We start from the raw sequence: 24,446 nt of genomic DNA, 5'->3' as shown, positions 1-24,446 counted from the left end.
AAAACACTGGTAGGAAACCATACTAAAATGGCTGGGGAACTCCCACATCCTTAGCAAAAACACTGGTGTTACATATCTATTCTGCTTGAGTACTTTGAGTACTGACACTTGATTCATCTACTGATTGTACTTTTGAGTATGCTATCCACCCTTATTTGATGGGTAGCTTTCAAATGACCCATATCTTGCAATGCTTCTCACTCTTTGATAGGTCATACTAATGTCAATGAAGGGGGGAGAGGGGTAGTGGATGATCACACCTACCTTCCTATCTTTGGCCTCTACTTTACAATACAACGGTCCTTCTCTGATCACTTCGTAGAGACAAGTTGTTGTGGTATTATTGACTTTGCTCTTCTCAGAGGCCTCCACAATCTTAGGTGTACCCTCACCAAAGAATGACTTGAGTTTCTTTATGCTAGGGTTCTTTTTATATGGTGTTTTCCTGTAACAGTTAACAATTGGATGACATTACTCTTAACATACCTTTACAGCAAAATAATACAACTGTCGTTATTTTTTGAATTGTGTTATTCTTGCTGCTACGCATTATATTTATATTTCAAAGTTTAGGAAACAAAAAACAGATTTGATGGCATACAGAGTACAGAGTTTCATATTAGAAAAAGTAAATTAAATGCACATATTAAGAAATGGGGACACTTTTTGAAATTGAAGTTTCTGAATACAAAATGTAAAAATTTCCACCCATGAAAAGAGTTGTATTTTTGTAATTAACAAAATAATACAGAACAGTCTCTGCAGAAATCAACTTTTTAAATTTCATCTAAAGTTTGTCATTATGATTCTGCAAACATTGAGTATTTTAAGATAATCAATGTTTGCAGATGAGAAGAATGGCAACACATGACGTTTATCACTACGGGATGTAGTTTAGTGGGTAAACTTTTTGTCTTTCACAGGCAAATTCAAGTATCCGATATCCCATATTCCTGAGTAGACAAACAACATAGACGTACATGGGGGGGGGGGGGGGGGGGGGGGGGGGGGACGACGACACTTCACAAATTCAACACTTTGATTTTGTTAACTTCATACACAGATTGAAAGTCTTGAAATATTTTGTTCATATATGGTAGCATATACATATTTATCCACATTCCAAACCTTATCATCACCTTATTAATAATATACACAAGTTAAAATCCGATTGGCTACAGAATGAAAATTGAGCAGAATGGGGCATAAAGCCTGCCTATCAGCATGACTATAACATCACAATGTAGAATGACTCACCTATCAGTAGTGCCGGTGGGACTGGGTGAGCTCTTTTCTTCTGATTCAGTATCAGGACTAGAAGCTGACAGTACATGTTGTTGTTCTTCACCTTCTTCACTAGCAGTGGCCATTAGATAGGAGGTTCTCCTCATCATCCTGGTAGCTGTACAGTCAATATACAACATTGTCAGTACACACGCACACACTCACATTTAGTGGTGTATTCCGTTTTAGTAAAACTACAGAAATGATGAGTTTCCAAGACGATGTAAACTACAGAATTTGGAATTCTTCTCAATACTGTTTCACTGTTGCTATCAGTAGTAAATTTATTACAAAAAGAACCCAAATTTTAGACTAGTTTTGCACCATGAGGGCCTTTTTTTCAAGAAGTTTGAATTACAGTTATCATATGAATTTCCCGAATGACAACTTTATACCAATGTTGCCAGCTACTTGGAGCTCAATTGACAATGAACTGTAAATTGAATGGAACCGCTTGTTCATTGCATTCTTTATATTTCATATCACTGTTGTTATTTTTGCTCATGATTTCACTCTAGTTTTGTGATTTTGTTTAATTTGAAGAGACACTCCAAACCAAACCTGTATGATTTGAGAACTGTTTCAAGTCTTGAATATCTTTCAACAAAGAACACTTCCTGGTTACCTAGCTATGACTGGCTGGTTCAAACATTATATATGCTGAAAACAAGGTACATGATTCTACCATGATTGTAATTGCTTAGTTATACTGTACACTATATGTAGTCCAAACAATTCATATCTATGAAGTATGTTCATTGTTCTGTTTTCACATTGAAATGGCACAGGCTGAATTTACACACTTCAAAATACATGTAACTTGATAAAAATTTGCAAGAATACTTCCTTATTTGTTTTTCAAGACTATTTTTTTAATTCTCTTTCTTTTCATGAATTGAAAAATATGACTTAAATTATCAAATAATGTTGTGTAGAGCATGATCTTTCCATTTCAGAACATGTCACTTTTTATACTAAATTTTATCTTTGATATTGTGGTTATCACATAAAAGGACTGTCCTGCACAGTCTTGCAAACTCTCATTTCTACCCATGAAGAAAGTTACATAGTATTATTATTATTGTTACTATAAAATCACTCAAGCCACCCCCTAGAACATGATTACACATACAAATCCATCTCACATGGTACTCTGAAACAGAGCACCATGAATAAGTTTCTGCCACTGAACCATAGACAGAATATGTCCAAGTCAGGTAAAAACTGCCCAAGGTAAATCCTACCAACCGTTAACACCAGGGAAACCCATTTTTACACCACGTCCCCTTGCCATTACAACCTTACTAGGTTATTAAATACTCTATGGCACAGGTGAAGAGGAGAGACCAGTTTAATTCCGGGTTTGCAAGCCTATAATAATGTTAAAGAAACATATCAATTTCCATGTCAAGTTGGAACTTCTGAACACCATGTATGATTTCCTGGATGTACGGAGCAGAACAAAAATTGTCATACTGAGGAATTCTTGTCAACTTGAATTCCCAAAAAGTTGTAACATACATTACAAACACAAATCAAACAGACCAGAAGTTTCACATCACTTTCAAATATACCCAATAATAAATTTAGACTGTATACTTTCTGGAAATTACTTCACTTTTGAGCAGTTATATGATGAACATAAAATTCATGTACACAATGTACAAATATCATCATGCTAAGTTGGTGTTTGGTTTTATTTGATTTTGGCTGCCATGATCTCCGAGCTAAGTTGATCGCACCCCAACTTCAAATTCCCCTACTTCAAACTCATGATCATAGTACGCTGTAAATGATGTTATCTCACACTTCCGGATATCATTTGTTGGGTGACACTGCATTTTAAAAATATTTTGAACCCTTCTGGAATTATTTTGTTTGTCATATGAGTTCAGAGTCCAGTCTTAGCATGGATATTGAGATGTACATATTTGGGAAGATTAAGGTAAACAAATACACCAACACTAACGCAAACAATTCTGACTTGAACAGCTCACATCCACAAAAACATAATGTGCCACTGGCACTGTAGCTCTAGTGATCATTATGAAATAGTCAAAATACTATTTCACATGCTTCAGCTTGTAATAAAATCTCAACACATTATTTTGTTTCGTTTTTTTTGGGGGGGATCAGATACGACATGGTAGATATTTTTAGATAGGTGAGCTACTATAATAACATTTATGGATGTGTGTGTGTTCTGAACTTGAAATCCTGTGAAATACAGCAGCAATTAGAATGTTAGAAGGGGAAATATTTATGCAGCAAAAGCACTCCAATGTAGAAGACAAAGACAGCATACTGGTGAATTTATGCGTAACAAAAAAAAAACAAAAAACTTAGCACTATACTAGAATTAGGCAAAAGCAGCTGATTGTAGAATGCAAACCTCTTTCTTCCTCATTAAGTGCACGTCGCCTACGCACAACTGACTTTGTATCTAAATAGGTACGTCGCAAGGATGACGTGGGTCTTAGGGCTGTAATTGTATTGGTGGTAGTCGTGGTTGTTGCCATGGGAAGGAAACTAGTTGTCTGGGCAACAGATGAGGAGGAATAGCTTCTGGTGAAATAGAAAGCTGGTGACAAACACACACATCAAAACTATATGAATATTTTTGTGAAGTGCATAAAGTAAACAAAATGACAAAATTTATTTTTAAGCACAAAATTTTTTTTTAAAAAGACACTCACTTCATGCATTACATGCAAAATAATAAGAGAAAGCAAAAAAAAAAAAAACACCTAGATTTTGGAGCTAAGCATACACTTTGACAAGAATTACAAACAACATGAAGAAAGTAACTGAAAGTAATGCTATGCACAAAGCTATCAACACACATTTACTTACAGACATAGATCACAAGACAAACACACAGTTTGGTGAAGTTCTTCACCAAGGGATAAATCAATTACTACCATCAACCCAACAGATGACATCCACTATCCTTTCAAATGAATCAAACTTTTATATTTCCACTCTGCAGTCCCACATGCAGATTTAACCCTTTAAACCGTGTTTGAAGTATAAAAGTGTGTGTGTGTGTGTGTGTGTGTGTGTGTGTGTGTGTGTGTGTGCATGCTTGTATGTATGTATGTATGTATGTATGTATGTATGTATGTATGTATGTATGTATGTATGTATGTATGTATGTATGTATGTATGTATGTATGTATGTATGTATGTATGTATGTATGTATGTATGTATATATGTATGTATGTATGTATGTATGTGTATCTGTGAATGTTAGTGTCTTTCTGTGTATGCCTGTTTGTGTGCATGTGTTCATGTCTCTGTCCATGTTTGTGTCTGAGTGTATGTGTGTACTGTGTGTCACTGTGTTTGTATGTGTGTATGTCGGTGTGTGTGTGTGTGTGTGTGTGTGTGTGTGTGTGTGTGTGTGTGTGTGTGTGTGTGTGTGTGTGTGGAGACAATACCCTTCTCTGTCTGTTTATATTTCATTGTATCAAAAGAAGCCAATAACCATCCCCCAAAAAGAGATTTACCAACCACCAAGTCACAACATCAGTAGTCGACATCTTACCTGCTGATGCACTGTCAGATGTAGGAGATGGTGACGTAGCTTCAGTAGTAGTTGAACTCTTACGACTTCCAGAACTACTACTGGTTGCATCGTCTAGTCTTCCAACTGCTGCAATGATTGTAGGATGTCTACGTGTTCTTTGATAGTCCCTGTTATCATAGTGTCTCCTGAAGTCTCTATCCTCGCTTCTTGCACGTAGTCTAGCACCTCGTAGTCTCTCTCTCATTCTATCTCTGCTGTCATCTCTGACAGGTACAGGTGGACATTCTTTGGAAATCTGTACTTTTTGCTGTGCGTTCTTATCATGTTTTGCAGGTAAGATTTCAGTTTTCCTTCGCATAGCACCACGAGTAGATTTGACATTACCAGCAGTAGCAGACTGCACTGTTTGCTGTTCATTTTGTCTGGGAGATGATTCCCTTCGTCTGTCACTTCGTGGAGAAGGGTCTCGACCCCTTCCCCGTTGGGTTGGTTGACTCCAGCTTTGACTTTGGGATTGAGGGATTTGCTTGTCCTCACTTCTAGCTCTTGGTTGACTTTGGTTGTGACCTTGGTCTGACTGCATAATTATCGGTTGGTGTTCATGCTTGTTACCTGACCTTCGGACATTGCCGTGCTTATTGTGGCCATCTTCACCATCGATTAAAATTACCTGTACAGGCTCAGCTCTCCTTAATTCAAATCCTCGAGAATCTTTCTCTTTGCTATCTTTACTGCTTGTTGTGTGGAGAGACGATGTGCTGCCGTCAGCATCTGTTCTGAATTTCTGTACATCAAGTGTAAGCGTATTCTCTGTCCGTCTCACTTGATTTGCATTTGGTTGTATCCAATTATCTTTCTGATTAAATGAAGTTTCAATTCTTGCAGTGTATTTTTTATTTTCCTTACCTCTTGGACTTTCAGTTGGTTCAGGATAAATACCCTCGTTTGGTGATAGTGTAACATTAATTGAACTTTGCACAGATCCAGGAGAAACAGTAACAGCATTCCTTTTGATATCTGTCTGTCCTTTTGGCTCTTGTTTTGAACTCTTTTGCTTTGTAAGGTATTCTCTCATTGACATTCCTCCAGTTGACAGTTGCTGAACTTCAGTCTTGGCTCTCCGATCTCGATTTCTCTGTCTGTCATTTCTGACATTCTGATTATAATCATCTTGATAATTTACAAAAACAGTCATGTGTCTATCTCCCCACCTATCTTGACTCCTGGCTCTGCTAGGCCTGTCTGACCTTCTTGCTCTTGTGTCAGCTCGCCTGCCTCTATCATCTCCTTTATACCTAATCCTTTCTTCCTCCAGGGGTCTGGCAGATATCCTACCCCGTACTTCTTCCCTGTGATGACCCTCCGGAATGACTAACATGTCGGCACTAGCACTTCTGCCTCTACCTACCTTATCGAGGGATGTCGGTGGTGCTTCTTGATGTTGACTGGAATGTTTACTTGCAATCTTGTAGAAATTACCCTCCCCTGAACTAAGGCTATCTGAACTAGACTTATGGGTTGAAGATTTGTGATTTGTAACATTGCGTTGTGAATAGTCAGCATGATGAGGTCGGCTTAGAGGTTCTTGCAGAGAACCACCTCTGGGTCTATGTCCATTCCCTGGAAGAGTCGTAGGTTTAGTGAAATATGCTGATGTTGCAAATGCTCTCTCAGCTGGCACTCCATCATTGGGACCCCTTTTCTCAGCAGGCTGATACCTTATCTCTGATCTATGTCTCTGTTTAATGATCTCAGAGTCTGAATCGCCATGAACAAAATGACGTTGACCGGCATCATTGTTGTCTGACTGCCGTACACTGTGTAAGTCCAAGGCTGAGGTAGATCCACTTTTTGATTTTGCACTAGTTGACGAGAGTTGTCTTGAATTCATAGAAGATGAAACTGATGTGGACGTTGTCATTGACCTTGAAGGTGGTACAGTGTTGATCCGATTCGTCCTTACAGGCAACTGAGATGGCTGCCAATTATTATCAAGTCTAGAATCAGAAACACTTTTTGACTTTGGTGGATGACTATAGGCTGCCACAATCTTAGAGTCCTGGGCATTGTTGTAAGTATCCACGCCTTTACTTGGCACAATAGAGGAACCGGAACCATGAGAAGACATTCCCCTTGTATCACTTCTACCTATCCTTCTAGCACCGGGATCATCATAGCTTCCTCTTCTTAGCACAGTATTACTTGACTCTGTAACTCCTGTCTCTAACCTAAATTGCATATTAGCCTCGGATTTAAACTTGGAATCACTAGCTGACCTGTTGCGTGGTTCGTCACTGGTTGACCTTGATGATGACGACGACGATAAAGATGGCGATGATTCTCTCTTGTTGTTATTGTTCTTGGTGTATGGATCTACTGGTGGTCTGGGGATGTCGCTGGCACTACCTCGGTGTGTGGTTTTACTTTGATTGTAAGCAACACCTGAATACGCCATTTGGAGAACATCTTCATCTCGAGGAACAACCAACAAAGTCAGAGTTGAATCACTGCAACAAATCAAAAGGAATAAACTTGATAATAATTCAAATACGATAGTAAAAATTAAGAACCATATCAACAGGTAGAGTTAAGTCAGAAAATATGCAGGAGTACCATAAATTTCTTCAGATGATGTTTTGACCCAGTTACAATGACTAGGCTAGGGAACAAACCCTGCTGACTTACATAAAATATACACTAACGGAAGTTTTGAACTTTCCACATTGTAACCTCATTCTCGAGGATGCCTTCTCACAACATCCTTCATGATCATACAGTCTACATGATCAGGAGTGTACAATACTTCCCTGCCACATCAAAAGTCAAAGTCAATATTTCACTAAAACTTCAGAAAGCCTCTAAAGATACCAATTTTATCAGTCACCAATGTCACACTACTGTGATGAATGACAGCTACACATGTTTCCATGACAGCTTCATTTCATGTACTGTACTCAATTGTACCATCAATTTCAAACATACTGTAGCAAACTAATGTCTAAGCTAGGCATTGCAGTGTATAAAAAGATCAATCACCAAACAAACATATATGTTTTTCAGTCCAATAACAGAAGTATGCCATCTAATAATACAGATATTAAAATAGATTCGAATATCTACAACCACTGTAAATTTTTTCAATTAATCATTAACTGAATACTCCTGATCCAGAATAATAGAGATTTAATATATACAACTCTATTTCGATTTCCAAAAGTGGCTAGTTTCATTTCAGTCTACTGTATATCTTGTGACACAAAAATTCAAATCCATACATAGCTTTGTCACCCCATCTGGAACAGATATATGATCTTGTATATAGGATTGAATAGATGATGTCTGAATCTACATACTTACCGCACAGTGGGTTGACAGTCATCTATTTATATTTATATTCAAATTACTGGGTAGCTAGGCAACAAATGCAGGGAAAGATTAAGGTACATCAACCTACCCAGTTTCAATGTTTAGCTGTTGTCAGATTGTATACCACTACTCATGTATTATCAACATTCATTTATTTTTATTTTCATTCATCTATTTATATAACATTTCTATTTGTTTGGTTTACTTTCTTAATAATAACAATTCCTGATATTTTGCAGCCGAAAATGTTGTTTCCTTGTTCTGGATCAAATCTTGCAGTAGTTCCAAACTCTGAGGGCAACTATGGCAAGTCTACTTCATTGAATTGTATACAAGAACAGTTGAAGAAGGCCGAGTGATTCGGCTGATTAAAACTCAGTAAATTACTGAGTTTTAAAATACAACAAGATCCTTACATTTTGGTTCATTAGTAATCCTGTTTTGCCCAAATTATAGTGTGTTTTTAGTGCACGATAAATAACCCCCCACCCCCCCCCCCCCACCCCCACCCCCACCCCCCAGTGGTAGAGAAAGGAATAATGGTCTAAAGAGACAAGACAAAATGCATTTATAGCATAAAAATATGGAATATATACTCTGGTTTTACAATGTACCAACAAATCATAAACTTTTGAGCTACCAAGAAATAATTCTGTGTGTGTAGATCAGTGATAATTTTAATATCAAGACCTGGTACATCATTAAAGTCATGTCATTATCATCCACACATGTCAACCTTAGCCACCAAGTCTTGGCTTGAGAGATTATTATCTGCGTCTGCCCATTCCCACCTTTGCAGTGAAAAAAGTTGATCCAACCACTAAATATAAAATACCTGTGTTTGGGAGAGTGGCCTCAAACGTACTACACTATAATTTACACTATGCTATTTATAACATTAGGTTTCATAGTTGTATAACTAATGAAAACCAAACCCGACACAAATTGCTATATAAATGGCTACATATTTACTGGCCATTCTTCATGATTAAATTACAAGGAGAGATGAATCTAACAGTTGTTACAACATTATACTAAATGTCAGTGCCTATATCAAATGACATATCCAGTAAGTTAAGCTCGAAAAACTCTGGCTCTAAAATTGTTTCAGGGATGTAGTTACATGAAAACTTGAGGGCTAAGAACTTCACTCATAATATTGATCCTGTGTGATATACTCACACATTGTTTTAGTTAATAACTGACTTGCATAGTTTTTAATTGTTGATTATTGTTGATACAACAGCATACCTGACTTTACATTCAATTAACTAGTGGCAAACACAAAGCCTTAATATTTATTTTACCAGAATTGGAACTGATGTTATCTGCTGCCCTCTAGAGTTGTAATGCCTGAGGGCAGGACAGTGTATGTAAACAAACCTAGTTTTGAACCTCATGCAACTTTAGCATGATACCCAGGCTCTTCGAAACTTAGGAATATTGTTTCTTTCAAATTGACTTATCTTTAAAACTTTTATTGTGAAAACACTCATCACATATACTCCTTCCACTTAGTGTTTGACTAATGGTTCACAGGGAGTGAAAACAATGATGAAACCAAAAACACATAGACAAAGTAAACGTTTAGTGCTCAGTTCACCAACTCCTAATTAGGATAACATTCACCCTTGCAAATCAGTTGTCTGGCTGAGCTATGGAAAAAGTTGGTCCATAATAAAGAATGATCCTAGATGTACAGTGTGTATAGAGTCCTTACAAACATGTATGGCTACACTGATAAGATAATATTATAAATGCAAGAACCTCAGATTGAATCTCCTATTTCAAATGTGTTATTTTTGTTAACCAATATACCATAATACCTCTATTTACTATAGTAACCTTACATGTACATATTGAGTACATACATCAATGTTATCAAAACTACCCTACCTTTTCCTGTCTAACAATAATTCAATATTACAACAAGAGTAGGTTTCACATTTCAAATCCTAACAATTGTGCATTAACTCTGTCAGTAGAAATTTTCTTTCAAAGCTATAAATCCAGCGTACTTTAACATCCATTCTAATATGTATAGGAAACTCGCATATTTTTTTTTACATATTTCCTCTGGTTGAAATGAATGCAATTCAAGGCGTTGCTGGCTACATTATCCAAACAGGACTGACTCATAATTCATATAATGCTGTTTATCCTGATGTGTAAGCTCCATGCGTTTGATCACCTTGCCCTGAACTTGAAGATCTTTGTCACAGTGGTACAGAATATCTTCAGATTCAAAGCCAAGGACAGCCTCTAAACCTGGCACCACCAGACTTCTAGAACACCAGATTCATCAACTTTCAACATATTACGTTTAGGTCAATCCACTACAATCCAATAATCTTATCTATATTTCAACACACATGAAAATGAAGAAGTCCTAATACTATTTATTCTAATCTAATTATCTAAGGTAAATTACTTATCTTAACCGGTGGTTTTTTTGTTTTTTTTTGATACATGTGATTCTTAGATCTTTCTATGGATGTTTTACTATTATTTAAACTTTTCATGGTATATCATTTGTAATTTTAACACGATATTCGTCGGGGAGCAGTGTGCCCTCTAAGCCAATTTGACATGCAACTGACGCACACAATTCTAGTGACCCACCTATCTTTTACTATGTGGTGACTCACATGAAATGCCAGTTTTTCTTATTTTGACTCACAACAACAAAATTTGGCTATCATTAGAGGGCAGACTGTTGGGGAATGAACCCATGTTTATCTTATGCCTTTTTTGTCAAACGTCAAGGATTATACTCATTAATAAAGACTGTTTTCCTGTTTGACTTTTCACTTTTGCTAACTTGTTTTTATGCCTGTACAAAGTGAAATGCTGACACTATCAGTGATAGTTGTTCAAAGGGTAGATGCTAATGTATGAATGGGTTCACATTTGTAGATAACCTTTTGGGACAACTTGCAAAGGTACATGTAGTAACCATGGCTATATATATGCAATGTTTGGTATTTCTTAACTTGTGAGGACAGCATGAACCCTGAAACACTCTCATAAATATAGACCATGTGGTTTTACTGATATTGATCTCATATTTGAAAAGCCAGTGTTCTGATTTAAGTACCACTTTCCCATATCTAGAGAGCTGACATGCCAGCTCAGACTGTTGACAACTACAAGACGTATGATTTACAGCTGTGGTAATCCAACCAACCTTCAAGTCTAAAGACACCATAAGACAGTTTATAAGTATATGTACAATTTACAAGGGTGGTAATCCAACCAACCTTCAAGTCTAAAGACACCATAAGACAGTTTATAAGTATATGTACAATTTACAAGGGTGGTAATCCAACCAACCTTCAAGTCTAAAGACACCATAAGACAGTTTATAAGTATATGTACAATTTACAAGGGTGGTAATCCAACCAACCTTCAAGTCTAAAGACACCATAAGACAGTTTATAAGTACATGTACAATTTACAAGGGTGGTAATCCAACCAACCTTCAAGTCTAAAGACACCATAAGACAGTTTATAAGTATATGTACAATTTACAAGGGTGGTAATCCAACCAACCTTCAAGTCTAAAGACACCATAAGACAGTTTATAAGTATATGTACAATTTACAAGGGTGGTAATCCAACCAACCTTCAAGTCTAAAGACACCATAAGACAGTTTATAAGTATATGTACAATTTACAAGGGTGGTAATCCAACCAACCTTCAAGTCTAAAGACACCATAAGACAGTTTATAAGTATATGTACAATTTACAAGGGTGGTAATCCAACCAACCTTCAAGTCTAAAGACACCATGAGACAGTTTATAAGTACATGTACAATTTACAAGGGTGGTAATCCAACCAACCTTCAAGTCTAAAGACACCATGAGACAGTTTATAAGTATATGTACAATTTACAAGGGTGGTAATCCAACCAACCTTCAAGTTTAAAGACACCATAAGACAGTTTATAAGTACATGTACAATTTACAAGGGTGGTAATCCAACCAACCTTCAAGTCTAAAGACACCATGAGACAGTTTATAAGTACATGTACAATTTACAAGGGTGGTAATCCAACCAACCTTCAAGTCTAAAGACACCATAAGACAGTTTATAAGTACATGTACAATTTACAAGGGTGGTAATCCAACCAACCTTCAAGTTTAAAGACACCATAAGACAGTTTATAAGTACATGTACAATTTACAAGGGTGGTAATCCAACCAACCTTCAAGTCTAAAGACACCATGAGACAGTTTATAAGTACATGTACAATCTACAAGGGTGGTAATCCAACCAACCTTCAAGTCTAAAGACACCATAACTGAGACTGTTTACAAGTAAAGTTTACAAGGGTGGTAATATGTGCAAACTCAACATCACAAGTATGGACTGCATTCAGTTCAGTTTAGCTACCATAGTCTCAAACAAGCTATGGAAAGACTGATGGAAACATAGGGACGAGCAATCTTGCTTGTACTGACAAACGGATGGACAGATGAACAAACGGACAGCAGACAGACAAACAGACAGACAGACAGACAGACAGACAGACAGACAGACAGACAGACAGACAGATAGATAGATAGATAGATAGATACAAAAATAACCATTACCAATTATGCTGCCAGTATTATACTTTTTTTATAGAGGAGAGAAGAAGGGTGAATACTGAACAGGAAGTCCAGAAGTAACTCCTCAGTATGTAAATTAATATTTTCATGTGAAATCATCAGCACGCCATATTCAAACCAGCGGTCGTTTATGTCATAAGTCATCGCCCCCTTTCTTAACCAATCAGCAGACGGTTATGTCACCAGGCTTCACCTACTGCATACTTGCATACAGAGGAGACTGTACCAGACAACAATCAATGCAAATAGTTGTATTTTCAAGGTAAAGAGTACTATTTAGGGCCATTTTTAGCTGTTATTCATTTATCTATTAAACCTCTATTGTTATCTGGATATTTTCCTTTTTCTTCATGTTCAAGGGAGCAGAGCGTATGAGAATAGCTTCTTCATAGCAACATACGGTAATATGACAGTTCGACAGTTCGTATTCATTGCTTGTATAAATCCTCAATACAGGCAACATTACGCATCCCTGTGGACTGGAAGGGGAAATTTAAACTTTTATTTGTACTCATTTCATGGTCAATAGAGCTGAGAGATGAGTGTGCTAGTTGTAATGTGATACTCTTGTTTTTCAATCACCCTACTTACACATACATGGATGCAGTCAACACCAGAGACAAAACAGCAAATCAAAGAAATTTATCTATCAACTTAACTTTAAAAAAACGGCAGACCTGAATGTTATTGAGTTTCTAGCAGGATAAACACGGAGATATGATTCAGAGATCACCGCTGGGCCATCCTGTTACGATATGTATATACACAACATATGAATGTGGTAAATGTTCACAGCCAGATCCATGTGACCTATGACCTCACTGATAATCTGTATGTATCAGTGACATCACGTTTCCCTCACCACACATCAACCTCTACGGCATACAACTCAAGATTTACTTCTTTCTTCAAGTTCTGGTCAGAAATTTGTTACTACAAAATATACCGCAGCCATAAAGCGCTAACTCAAGTCAAATTCCACTCATAGCACAGTAATGCTAAGTAAAGAGGAAGTAGGCAGCTTGTTATATTGATAGAGACAGAAAATAAATCAGGTTGATATATGACTACATTCACCACTTGGTAGAAGTATTCTGACATCAGTAAACCGTCATATTTCAAATGTTTGATACACTAAATCAACACATGGTAAAGTGTTTCCATTACGGGGCAGTACAGTAAGTAGGTAAAACCCTAAACTCTATACATTATACAATGTACCTGCGTTCTTAACACAAAGTTCTCATCCATTGTCCAAAATCTGCCTGATGTATATACATTGTACATGTATATTTGAAGTTTCAATAACTTTTCACAAATCAAGAAGAGAGCTTCAAAATACTTACACAAATAAAGTACAAAATTGTCTAAATTTGATCAGTATTTAGTTGTGCCAGTACTCTCGGGGTGGGTGGGGGTGGGGGGCGAGTATAAATTTCCCAACTTTATACAAGCCATACATTGAATGACCCAATTAGTTTTCAATTATGCAAATCAACTTGTACACATTTAAAGTGTCAATGTCTATTGTTTTCTGAGTTTGGGGTTAATTTGGTGTTTAAATACTACATTGTAAATGGTGTTAAAGAGGTTTGGAGATACTTTCTTATACTTTGGAATTTTTCAAACTTGTGTTAATGTCAAACACAAACAAATTTGATTCTGACAAGGTGTGTAACCAATTACTGTGAGAATGTGCCTGCTACATACTTCAGTCACCATTCCATAAATAAAAAGCATTTCAGTAATTTTTTATCTGTAGAAAAACCTCTCATAACTTCAGCAAGAATTCCCAGTCAGAGAACCCAGATGTAGGTATACAAGTAGCAGGTTGTGTTGTCATTCATTTTACCATGCCATGGTCTACTAATGAGGTGACATGGACTTCAAGTACCTTATGAGTTATGATTCACAATACAACTTTACAAGTAGATACTAAAATAGGGTTGATTTTCTTTCAGATATGGTCAGAACTACACCATAGTACATTCCAACTATTTAAGATTAACAAGACAAGTGGGTTCTCTTAGAATGCCAAATATGACAACCTGAAACTATATCACAGCCAGTCCATATTATTGCCTCATGGGGGTCGCCACCATCTCTTATCCTACCATTTGTATAATTAAATTACTTAGGCACCTAATTGTCCTGAGACCATTTCTTCTTCATGTCCTGAGATGATTTCTTTACATTACAGAGCAGCAGAGCAAATAAATCAATAGTTCTGATTCATGGTTTTATGAAATTTTAGTACATCATCTAGTAGTAATAATTTTCTTTTCTGGCCAAGTTTTAATAACTGTACATGTACAATGCATGGGTAATACCTAAAACATATCCCCTGAAGTTCATTTAAATGTTCTTTCACTATATTATATAGAAAGTACAGAACAGACCACTATAACAATAAACTTGTCTAGTTGATATGTGGTATCGTTATCATTACATTATAACTCCGATCACCACAAGAAAGACCATGATGGCATCCAGATTATATTAAACTTGTACATGTCCAATAACTAATAATGCAGGTGACTTATTTAAAAGCTGCACAACTATCACAGCCAGATTTTTCTTCACATCTACTTCACATTAAGAGTAATCTCTGATCGACCTACCTTCCTTGGATGAGTGCTACAACTTGAGAGTAGGTTTTCCCGGTCACAGTTTCCCCGTTCACCGACACAATCCGGTCCCCAGTTGATAAACCAGCCTCTTCTGCAGGTCCGCCTTCCTTGACTTGTCTTACAAAGATGGTGTCCATGGGCTCCAATGCACAGATCTTACTGCGTTTCTTCTTATGTCCTGTTTTAGAAGTACGAGAAATAGATACGGATTGAGCACATTTAACATTTAAGAAGATCTGCCACTGACGACAACAACAACGGTGACAACAAGTTGATAGGTTATGTAATGAATACTCGGCATTCCAGTAGGTCTCTTTAGTAACATCACCATATTTCACCACTCTCAGCATGTCACTGGGGTTGGAGTTTACAAGCAGACCAACTCTTCTACCGCTTCTTAAATATTTAGAAATTAAATACTGAAGTACCACAAGGAAGAATGTTCTTGGCAGTGTTAATTCGGAGAGAGACAAGACCGGAGGTTATCAGTAAATACTGGCAGTGCATCTTAATTAAAATAGCAGAAAGTGAGTCAGGACAAACCAGCTCTAATTTGTTCACTAATTTGTTTACTAATTTGTACTGCCATGTGTAAACTATGGCTCCTCTATCTCTAATAGTGGTATCAGACTGACCTGCACCAATTCTGATTTTAAAAAGTAACATTCCACAGACTTTTCTACTTACTTTCATACATTTTCTTACAAGTTACAACTACAAAGATCGGGTTCCTCAGTATTTGTTTGCACAACTATAAAAACTGTCTCATCAGAATCTGATGTGACGGACAACTGGTCAATTTTGGTCTCATATTAGTCTCATATTCTGATGACCACATGTCCTGATTGTTTACAATATATGCAAATTCAAAATTATAATGATGGAAGGTTTTGAGGTCTTTGAACCGTGACCAGGGGAAATGTCATTGCAATTTAACACCAGCAAACCTACCATCTGACCAGAAGAAGTCTCCAATATGACTCATTACAGAGATGATACCTGCTTCCAACTGAAGCAACAACCATGGAAATAAGTTTTATGCATGGAGAAATGAACAAACTCTGCAGTCAACTAGCTCCCCTATGGGAAATGAATAACCTCCTTTTTTTACCATGATCCCTTTCACTCCTATGATTTTATATGTGTTGTATAAATTTCAAACTAGTTTCAAACCGTTTTGTTTATCCTTTACACATTGTGTAACAGTTAGTATCTATACATGTATGTCTAAAAGTCATCATGGTGACTACTTATATTTACAATGAGTCTGTTTACTTGTGTGGCTGCATCTAGTTTTATCAGTTTCAACAAAATTTAATGCTATCAGTATATATTGTTGTACTTGTAGTAAGGACAAACAACTACAGAGAGCTAACAATATAAAAGTTGGTATAGACATACACATACACATACTTTATACTGTTGCTAGAACATACTTAAGATTTCATAGTAAATGTTTCCAATCTAGTATTGGGTAAACTTTACATGTACTAGCATTATTTGAGTGTGAAGTCACAGTATAACTATAAGTTGTTCACACAGTTTTATTCATTGAGTAGAATTCACAACTAAACTTAATTTCATCAATCATCAGTGCAATAAAACTTAAAAGATTGGAGTCTTCCAATATTTGGAGGACTGTCAGCTATCTTCATCTGGGAATGAGACCATGGAGACCATAAAAAGGTCAAGACAGTTTAAGTTGTATGTAGTCTGTATCATGCAGTGTGTGTGTGTGTGTGTGTGTGTGTGTGTGTGTGTGTGTGTGTGTGTGTGTGTGTGTGTGTGTGTGTGTGTGTGTGTGTGTGTGTGTGTGTGTGTGCGTACATGTAATGCACATGTTTTGATGGGGGAAAGGAGGAGGCAATGTTCTTACAAGTGCTTGTATCTAGAAGGAAAGCAGACACATGTAGAGATTGATATATGTTTTCAGGTCTTTGACCATACTGTTTATTGTAAATTGTATACAGATCTAAATGATTACATTCTGTTATTCTGTACATCATGACATACAATACAACATCATGTATACTGTAGCTGAACTATATCAACTTTCACTTCCTGTAGCCTTACATTGAGTCATGACATGTTCTTCCTTTTAATGTAAACCTTGTTAGTGGCTATCACCACAGCATTATGATGTATTACCAATGCAAGGTTCTCTCCTACACAAACATGTTACAAACACACACACATCATTATAGTGCTATATTACGATGTTTATCATGTTGTTACAACACTATTAACAAGGGTGGGATAACTGGGAACTACATGTACAAATGTATGTTATTATTTATCATTACATGTGTTCAAATATCATACGTTATGAAAGATTCCTTGGCAAATGCTGTACTACATGTATGCTTGTATCCATAGGTTTGTCTAATGGAAATCTGACAAATTAGTTGTTGTTGTTGTTGTTGTTGTTGTTGTTGTTGTTGTTGTTGTTGTTGTTGTTGTTGATGATGACAAAAAAAGCTATATAAATTTAAAAGGTGTTTTTGGCCCAATGAAGTTATATTTACCTTTGCCAAAAGAGGAAAACATTTGAATGCAATCATGTTAATTGTTAGAAGTTCAAAGACTAAACTACGAACTACATGTAGAATTTTGGAAACTTCAGAAAACTGAAATATGATCTCATGTTTGGCATGTCTTCACAAAAAACTAAAGTCCCACACATTGTTTTGGTTAAGGGCACTACGTAGGTGTAAATTTACCTGAGTTCCCCTTTCAAAGTTTCATTTCACAAAGATTCCACACCAAAGTTGCAGTACAATGCATTTGTAAACTATGCCAGTTTTGCTATATTCCCCTTTCTGTTATGGGGTGTGGGGGGGTGTGGGGGTGGGGGGTGTTCCCCCAACCTTTTATACATATTTTAGCAAAAACACTGCATGTTGTCTGTGGTGTGACTTACTTGTCTTTAATTGCTTCCTTGTGGGATGTAACAGTTTATCAATATAAGGGTTAATGTCCTACAACTACAACTATAAACTTGACACCAACTATTTCTGTTGTAGGTAAGAGGGGAAATCCATCATTAATGGATTGTAATTAGTAACCACTTCCTTGTGCTGGGGGAGGGGGGAAGGGGGGGGGTTGAGAGAAGACATGTCATACATTGTATAATCTTCCAAGTCGAGGAAGTAATTTGGTATTACATATATTTCATCAGTTATCAAAGATATTGCAAACTTTGCAAGCTATGGCTCCTCCTTTAGTATAAAGGTTACATGTATATCAACATTTGAACATGACAACCAAGCAGAAACAAACAAGCCATTGAGAATGACATAGTCCCCGCTATGATTGGGTTTTAAGGAATTAGCACTACTCTGATCACGCAACAACACTTGTGAACCTAAATCAAACAGACTTAGATATGTTGTGTCTGCTTGTCGGACATGGAACATGCCTACAACAATAAAGGATTGGTCGGGTATGGGGGATCATATCAATATGAAAATGGATATGCAAATGTATGTCATAGAACACTGTCCTAATACCAACTCTGAATGAGATCTGTTCAAGCATGTCTGAGTTATGGCTTTGGACATGGAAAATTCACAAACAAAATGGCTGCCAGGCAGCCATATTGGATCGTATCATGACGAAAATGGATATGCACATGTATGTCATAGAACACTGTCCTAATACCAACTTCGAATGAGATCTGTTCAAGCATGTCTGAGTTATGGCTTTGGACATGGACAATTTGCAAACAAAATGGCTGCCAGGCAGCCATATTGGATCGTATCACAATGAAAATGGATATGCACATGTATGTCATAGAACACTGTCCTAATACCAACTTTGAATGAGATCTGTTCAAGCATGTCTGAGTTATGGCTTTGGACATGGAAAATTTGCAAACAAAATGGCTGCCAGGCAGCCATATTGGATCGTATCACAATGAAAATGGATATGCACATGTATGTTATAGAACACTGTCCTAATACCAACTTTGAATGAGATCTGTTCAAGCATGTCTAAGTTATGGCTTTGGACATGAAAATTCACAAACAAAATGGCTGCCAGGCGGCCATATTGGATCGTATCATGACAACAATGAATATGCACATATATGCCATAGAACACTGTCCTAATACCAACTCTGAATGAGATTTGTTCAAGCATGTCTGAGTTATGGCTTTAGACAGGAAAAATTCACAAACAAAATGGCTGCTAGGCGGCCATATTGGATCGTATCATAAAACAAATTGACGTGCATATGTATGCCATAGCATGTTGCCCCTGTACCAAGTTTGAAAAAAATCGGTACAGGCATCTCCAAGAAACGGCTGCGGACGGACGGACGGACGCACGGACGCACGGACACACGGACGCACGGACGCACGGACGGACAGACGGAACCCAATCCATAAGTCCCCGTTCCGGACTTCGTCCGCGGGGACTAACAACCAGTCTATAGAACAGATAGAACACACAATGTACACCCATAAAACGTACTCAAAAGAGTCGCAAGCATGAAAGTTACACTACTTTAAATACTACAGTTAGCAATTATAATAATAATTACATGTGTATGTAATGTCTTCAACAAGATAACAAACAAATGCATGGGTTCAAGTCCTAAAACTACCAGGGGGATGGGGCTTGGCATCAACAAACCTCAGGAACAATCTAACCCCAAACCCAATTTGATGTGCCTCTTAACACACAGCAATCTGTTATACCACACCAAACTTTGTATCCCCCTATCTCTTACTATGAAGATACTCACATGAAAATTCTTTGTTACAATTTTGAACTTTTGAATCATACCACCAAATGTTTTCTTTTGCTTGCATGTTATATATGGAAGACACTCTGTTTACAAAACTGTCTCATACATGTACCTCAGTAAAATATTTCATTTTATTTGTTTGCAATATTGAAATGCTGCACAACCAACCAAAGTTAGCAGTTACCTAGCATTTTAGAGCTCTTAGCATGATCACTGATAGCCATCATTGACAAACTTCTTCTGGTTGTTGCTGAACCTTAGCAGTTATTATAGGTCAGATCCTACCCTTTCACAAGTACTGTCTCAGATTACACATTCTCTAATTCCGCTGTAGACTGCCAAACAAAATACTTGCATGATTTTTCCATTATATCTCTGTTTTAGTTCTGACATAAACATTCAAAAGTCATACTCCTAAACCTTTAACGTTTATGGTATTGATTTGAATTCATTTAAACTTTCTCTTTAATTTTCAAAGTTGTTAAAGTTGGTTTACCACATTTCATTTTATTATATTAGTACCTTTAACACTACTTTGTACATGTATGCTCTCCGTGGCTGATGGCTGGTGTTTAGATTTTGTATGACATGACAAAACTGAAACAGCCGGATGTCAATATACATGTGTATGTATTATATATCGAGATTGCATATATCAAATCTCTCTAGGCTGCATATGACTTAGTTAATGTTGACAATGGATGAATTGGCTTTGCTATATCATGTACATAAGGAGGTGACAAGATGTTAATGGGTCAAAGTGGAACAGCGTTTGAAGAAATACAGATCATAACTTGAATTAAAGGAACATATATTTATGAAAAGTTTTAGAACTGCAATTATGAGGGTTAGGCAATTGACATTTACAGGGTCTGGACAGATAATTTTGTGGAGAGATTCGATTACAGACCAACCTGTACCACATCAACTGTTACTTTCATATCAATCATATCCACACAATCCTGTCTGTTTTTAACTAATTCCATGAATATACAGAATAATTCCACACAGAAATATTATCACTATTTAATAAATTTCATCGTGACTAATGATATTCAAGTATTGAAGAGCTTGAAGAACTAACTAGTAACTGCATCATTCTGGAGCAATCTTCCCAATGACACATATTCAGTCAAAATCGCAAAACACATCAGTTGTTGAGGACTGCTTCAGTCCTCATAGCATTTCTGACCTGATGTGTAAGTAAGCATAAGTGTTGGAATAATACCCAGTCTGATGGGAGATCCTCATGAATTTGAAGAAGACAGAGATGATGGTAGCTTTGACAGATTGAAAATCAGTACATTACCTTCAGAGTCACTGTCAACAATCTCATCCTTGGTTAACTCTGCTATAGCTGATTCTGGTGGATACACTATGAAGTGACGTAGTGTGAAACCAAATCCATTGGCGTGTTTATTCAGGGTGATTGTCCTAGGTCCTGTCCGCCCAGTCAAAGGATCAATGATCTCTGACGTGACTGACACCCTGTCAGATGCAACCTATAAAGATATAAAAAAAAAAAAAAGGAAATGGTAATTATCTCATTTTTATACTGTTATCATTTCATATCCATCACTGCTTTTAAGAGGTGTTGATATTAGTATTCATGGTTATTACATTTGGTCTGTCTGTCTGTCTGTCTGTCTGTCTGTCTGTCTGTTTCGTCTATACTTCTTCATCCACTAAGTCCACTTTGATTCATAAAATCTATAAATCTATCATTCCACCAACTAAACATCTATCCATCAAAGTTTTTTTCTTCCCATTTGGGAAACCCTGGTTACAGACAAGGGAAATGTGGTAGAACTTTCACAGACATGGTAAAAGACCTGGGTATGTCTTATATCTTACATACATTTTGAAAATTGTACTTAGAACTGTTTAATACATTGAACAAAACCAACTACACAGCCAACACCACCTATCAGAAAGTTTCACATTCATACAATCTGAATTACTCAGTCTTTTCATGTATTCATGGGATTTCAATCACTTCTATTCATAGACATGATTCCTCTTTCTTACATAAGTGAACAGATACAATGTAGAAAGGCAGACAGATGGACAAAGTCTGACTGAATAAACCTTTCACCACTGTTCCATCAAATTATTCCTCTTTCTCCCTTGAGGTGTTAGCACTGTTACTTGTTTGTACACAACTACTGAACTAAGTAGAAGTTTGGAGAAAGATTCTATCATATATGAATGTATGTAATTATAATATTCACTTTTTTCAATATGAATAGAATAGACTACAATATAATACAATAGAATAGAATACAATTTTTATTGCATCCATTAAGAAAACTACTTCTTCATTTGATTTTCTGCAATAAGTGTTTGGTGCTAAAACAACTAGTACATATATAAACTACAGTAATAATAGTTAAAAACATTACATGTACATGTACATTTGTATGTTGTGGTAGAAATAGCACTATAGTTTTACATTATTATTATCATAATATCACTAGTCAGTTAGGTTAGAATTAAACACACAAACAAATACCAGTAGTAACATGTTGCTATAACAGTCCCTGGTGTATACAAAATGTAGCAAAAAAGTATTTTTAAAAAAACAGATCTTTCAAGTAATGACTCATCTTCAATGTTAAAAATGCTGTATCAGCACCTGGAATAGGTGAACCAAATCTACAACCAACTGATCACTATGTAGCAGAGATCAAACATACTATGTACGTGTACCGGGTCACCCACCAAACACGGACTCATAAGCATGACAGATACATTAGGTGTTTGAGGTGAGAAGTGTTTGGAATTAATTGTTTATTGATTCTGAATGGCTCCAAAGTCTTGAGGAAATGATTTCCTCCACTCTCAACCAAAGACAGTTTTCATTGCCTGCAAACTAATACTATATAGCCAGAGACCATGCATGACTGAAGTACATTGTTCACTTTATGACATGAGCTTACAAGTTACATGTAATGATGTGACATGATGTATTTCATTTCAAGCTAACAAAAAAATGAACCATCTCAAACATTGTAAATATGATCTACGGCACTTGGCATTTTCAAGGCTTTTTCAAGTCGAGCCCAAAAATATTCTTTGGCAGTACTACACTCTTCTTGTGGCCATTTTATATAATTTTTTTTCAACAAAAGTGTCCTCAACATTCTTGGGACCTCCTTGTCTGGAATATCCTCCAGAAGAAGCAAAATAACAACATCTCTTTTGTCTTCAAAGAGTCTGTGATGGGCCATTTGCATTTCAAAATAACACCACTCACTTTTGACAAAATTTGGACTCAATACTAGGATAGTTTTCCTACTGTTCTCAATGCTATCCATGATATTATCTACTATAAATTTACCCGGGATGAAACTTTTATAATCTACACACATCTTAAACTTTGTACAGCAATTTTTCTCTAAGTGAGGCACAAGAGTTTTGAGGACCCATTTCTGATCTTTGCCATTGTAAGAAACAAATGCATCAAATTCTTTTTCTGTTTCTGGTATTTGACTGTAGCCCCTTACTCGGCATCGAATAAGGAATATTGCATAGCGTATATGCCACCTGTAGTGTGCACAAACTGAAGCCAAAATAATAAACAGAAAAACAATACAACTCAAACTTGCAGCAACATATATGAGAGTCAGCGATTCACACTGTAAGTCGTTTGGGTTGAAGTCCTGCAAAAATACAACTCCTTCACCTGCAGGAGCTTTACACACATAACTATCATAATTTAAAGATTCAACTACTTTGTCAGAATGCATCCAGTCTCGAAACCATGTCATACCACAATCACATTCAAAAGAATTGTGAGATACATCTAATGTTGTTAACTTGGGCAGAGATCGTATATCAATTGAACTCTTTGAAACGGACGTTAGCTTATTTTCATTCAATATTAATGTTGAAAAGTTTAGTAACTGCCAATTTTTTCCTTTTATTTCCTTGATCTCATTACCAGTAAGATCCATATATTCTAGATGACGAAGTTCAGCAATAGAATTCCAATTCAAAACATCAATTCTGTTGTTAGGTAAAATCAGGCGTGTTAAGTTCGGCATCGTTTTCATCATGTTTTTATCAAGAGTCATTCGACTTCCAGAAATTGACAAAGTTTTAAGGTTTGGAAAATAAAGTTGACACATCTTCCAACTGGAGACTAGGTCAATCTCTGCTGGCTTTATCAAATGCAACTCTTGTATTGATATCACATTAGACAACAGATATAAATCAACTCCATATCCACTCAGTGTTAATGACTGTAATTTACTAAGTTCTGAGAGAGA

General features: G+C 36.5%; 1 protein-coding gene across 1 annotated transcript in view; it reads right to left on the bottom strand.

Moving 5' to 3' along the window:
• The window catches only part of LOC144434101 (rho GTPase-activating protein 21-like), a 108,096-nt gene that overhangs the window by 15,855 nt on the left and 67,795 nt on the right, over positions 1-24,446 (bottom strand). Inside the window, exons 2-6 of the mRNA XM_078122557.1 lie at positions 21,485-21,677; positions 15,417-15,603; positions 4,833-7,321; positions 1,258-1,402; positions 265-445 (exon numbers count right to left, since the gene is read on the bottom strand). Coding sequence (XP_077978683.1) covers positions 265-445; positions 1,258-1,402; positions 4,833-7,321; positions 15,417-15,603; positions 21,485-21,677 — 3,195 coding nt within the window. The remainder of the gene's footprint in view (positions 1-264; positions 446-1,257; positions 1,403-4,832; positions 7,322-15,416; positions 15,604-21,484; positions 21,678-24,446) is intronic.

The sequence above is a fragment of the Glandiceps talaboti genome, chromosome 4 (genome assembly GCF_964340395.1).
Source record: "Glandiceps talaboti chromosome 4, keGlaTala1.1, whole genome shotgun sequence".
Classification (NCBI taxonomy): Eukaryota; Metazoa; Hemichordata; class Enteropneusta; family Spengelidae; genus Glandiceps; species Glandiceps talaboti.
The sequence above is the reverse complement of the archived record's forward strand: the minus strand, read 5'-3'. Positions and strand labels throughout refer to the sequence as shown.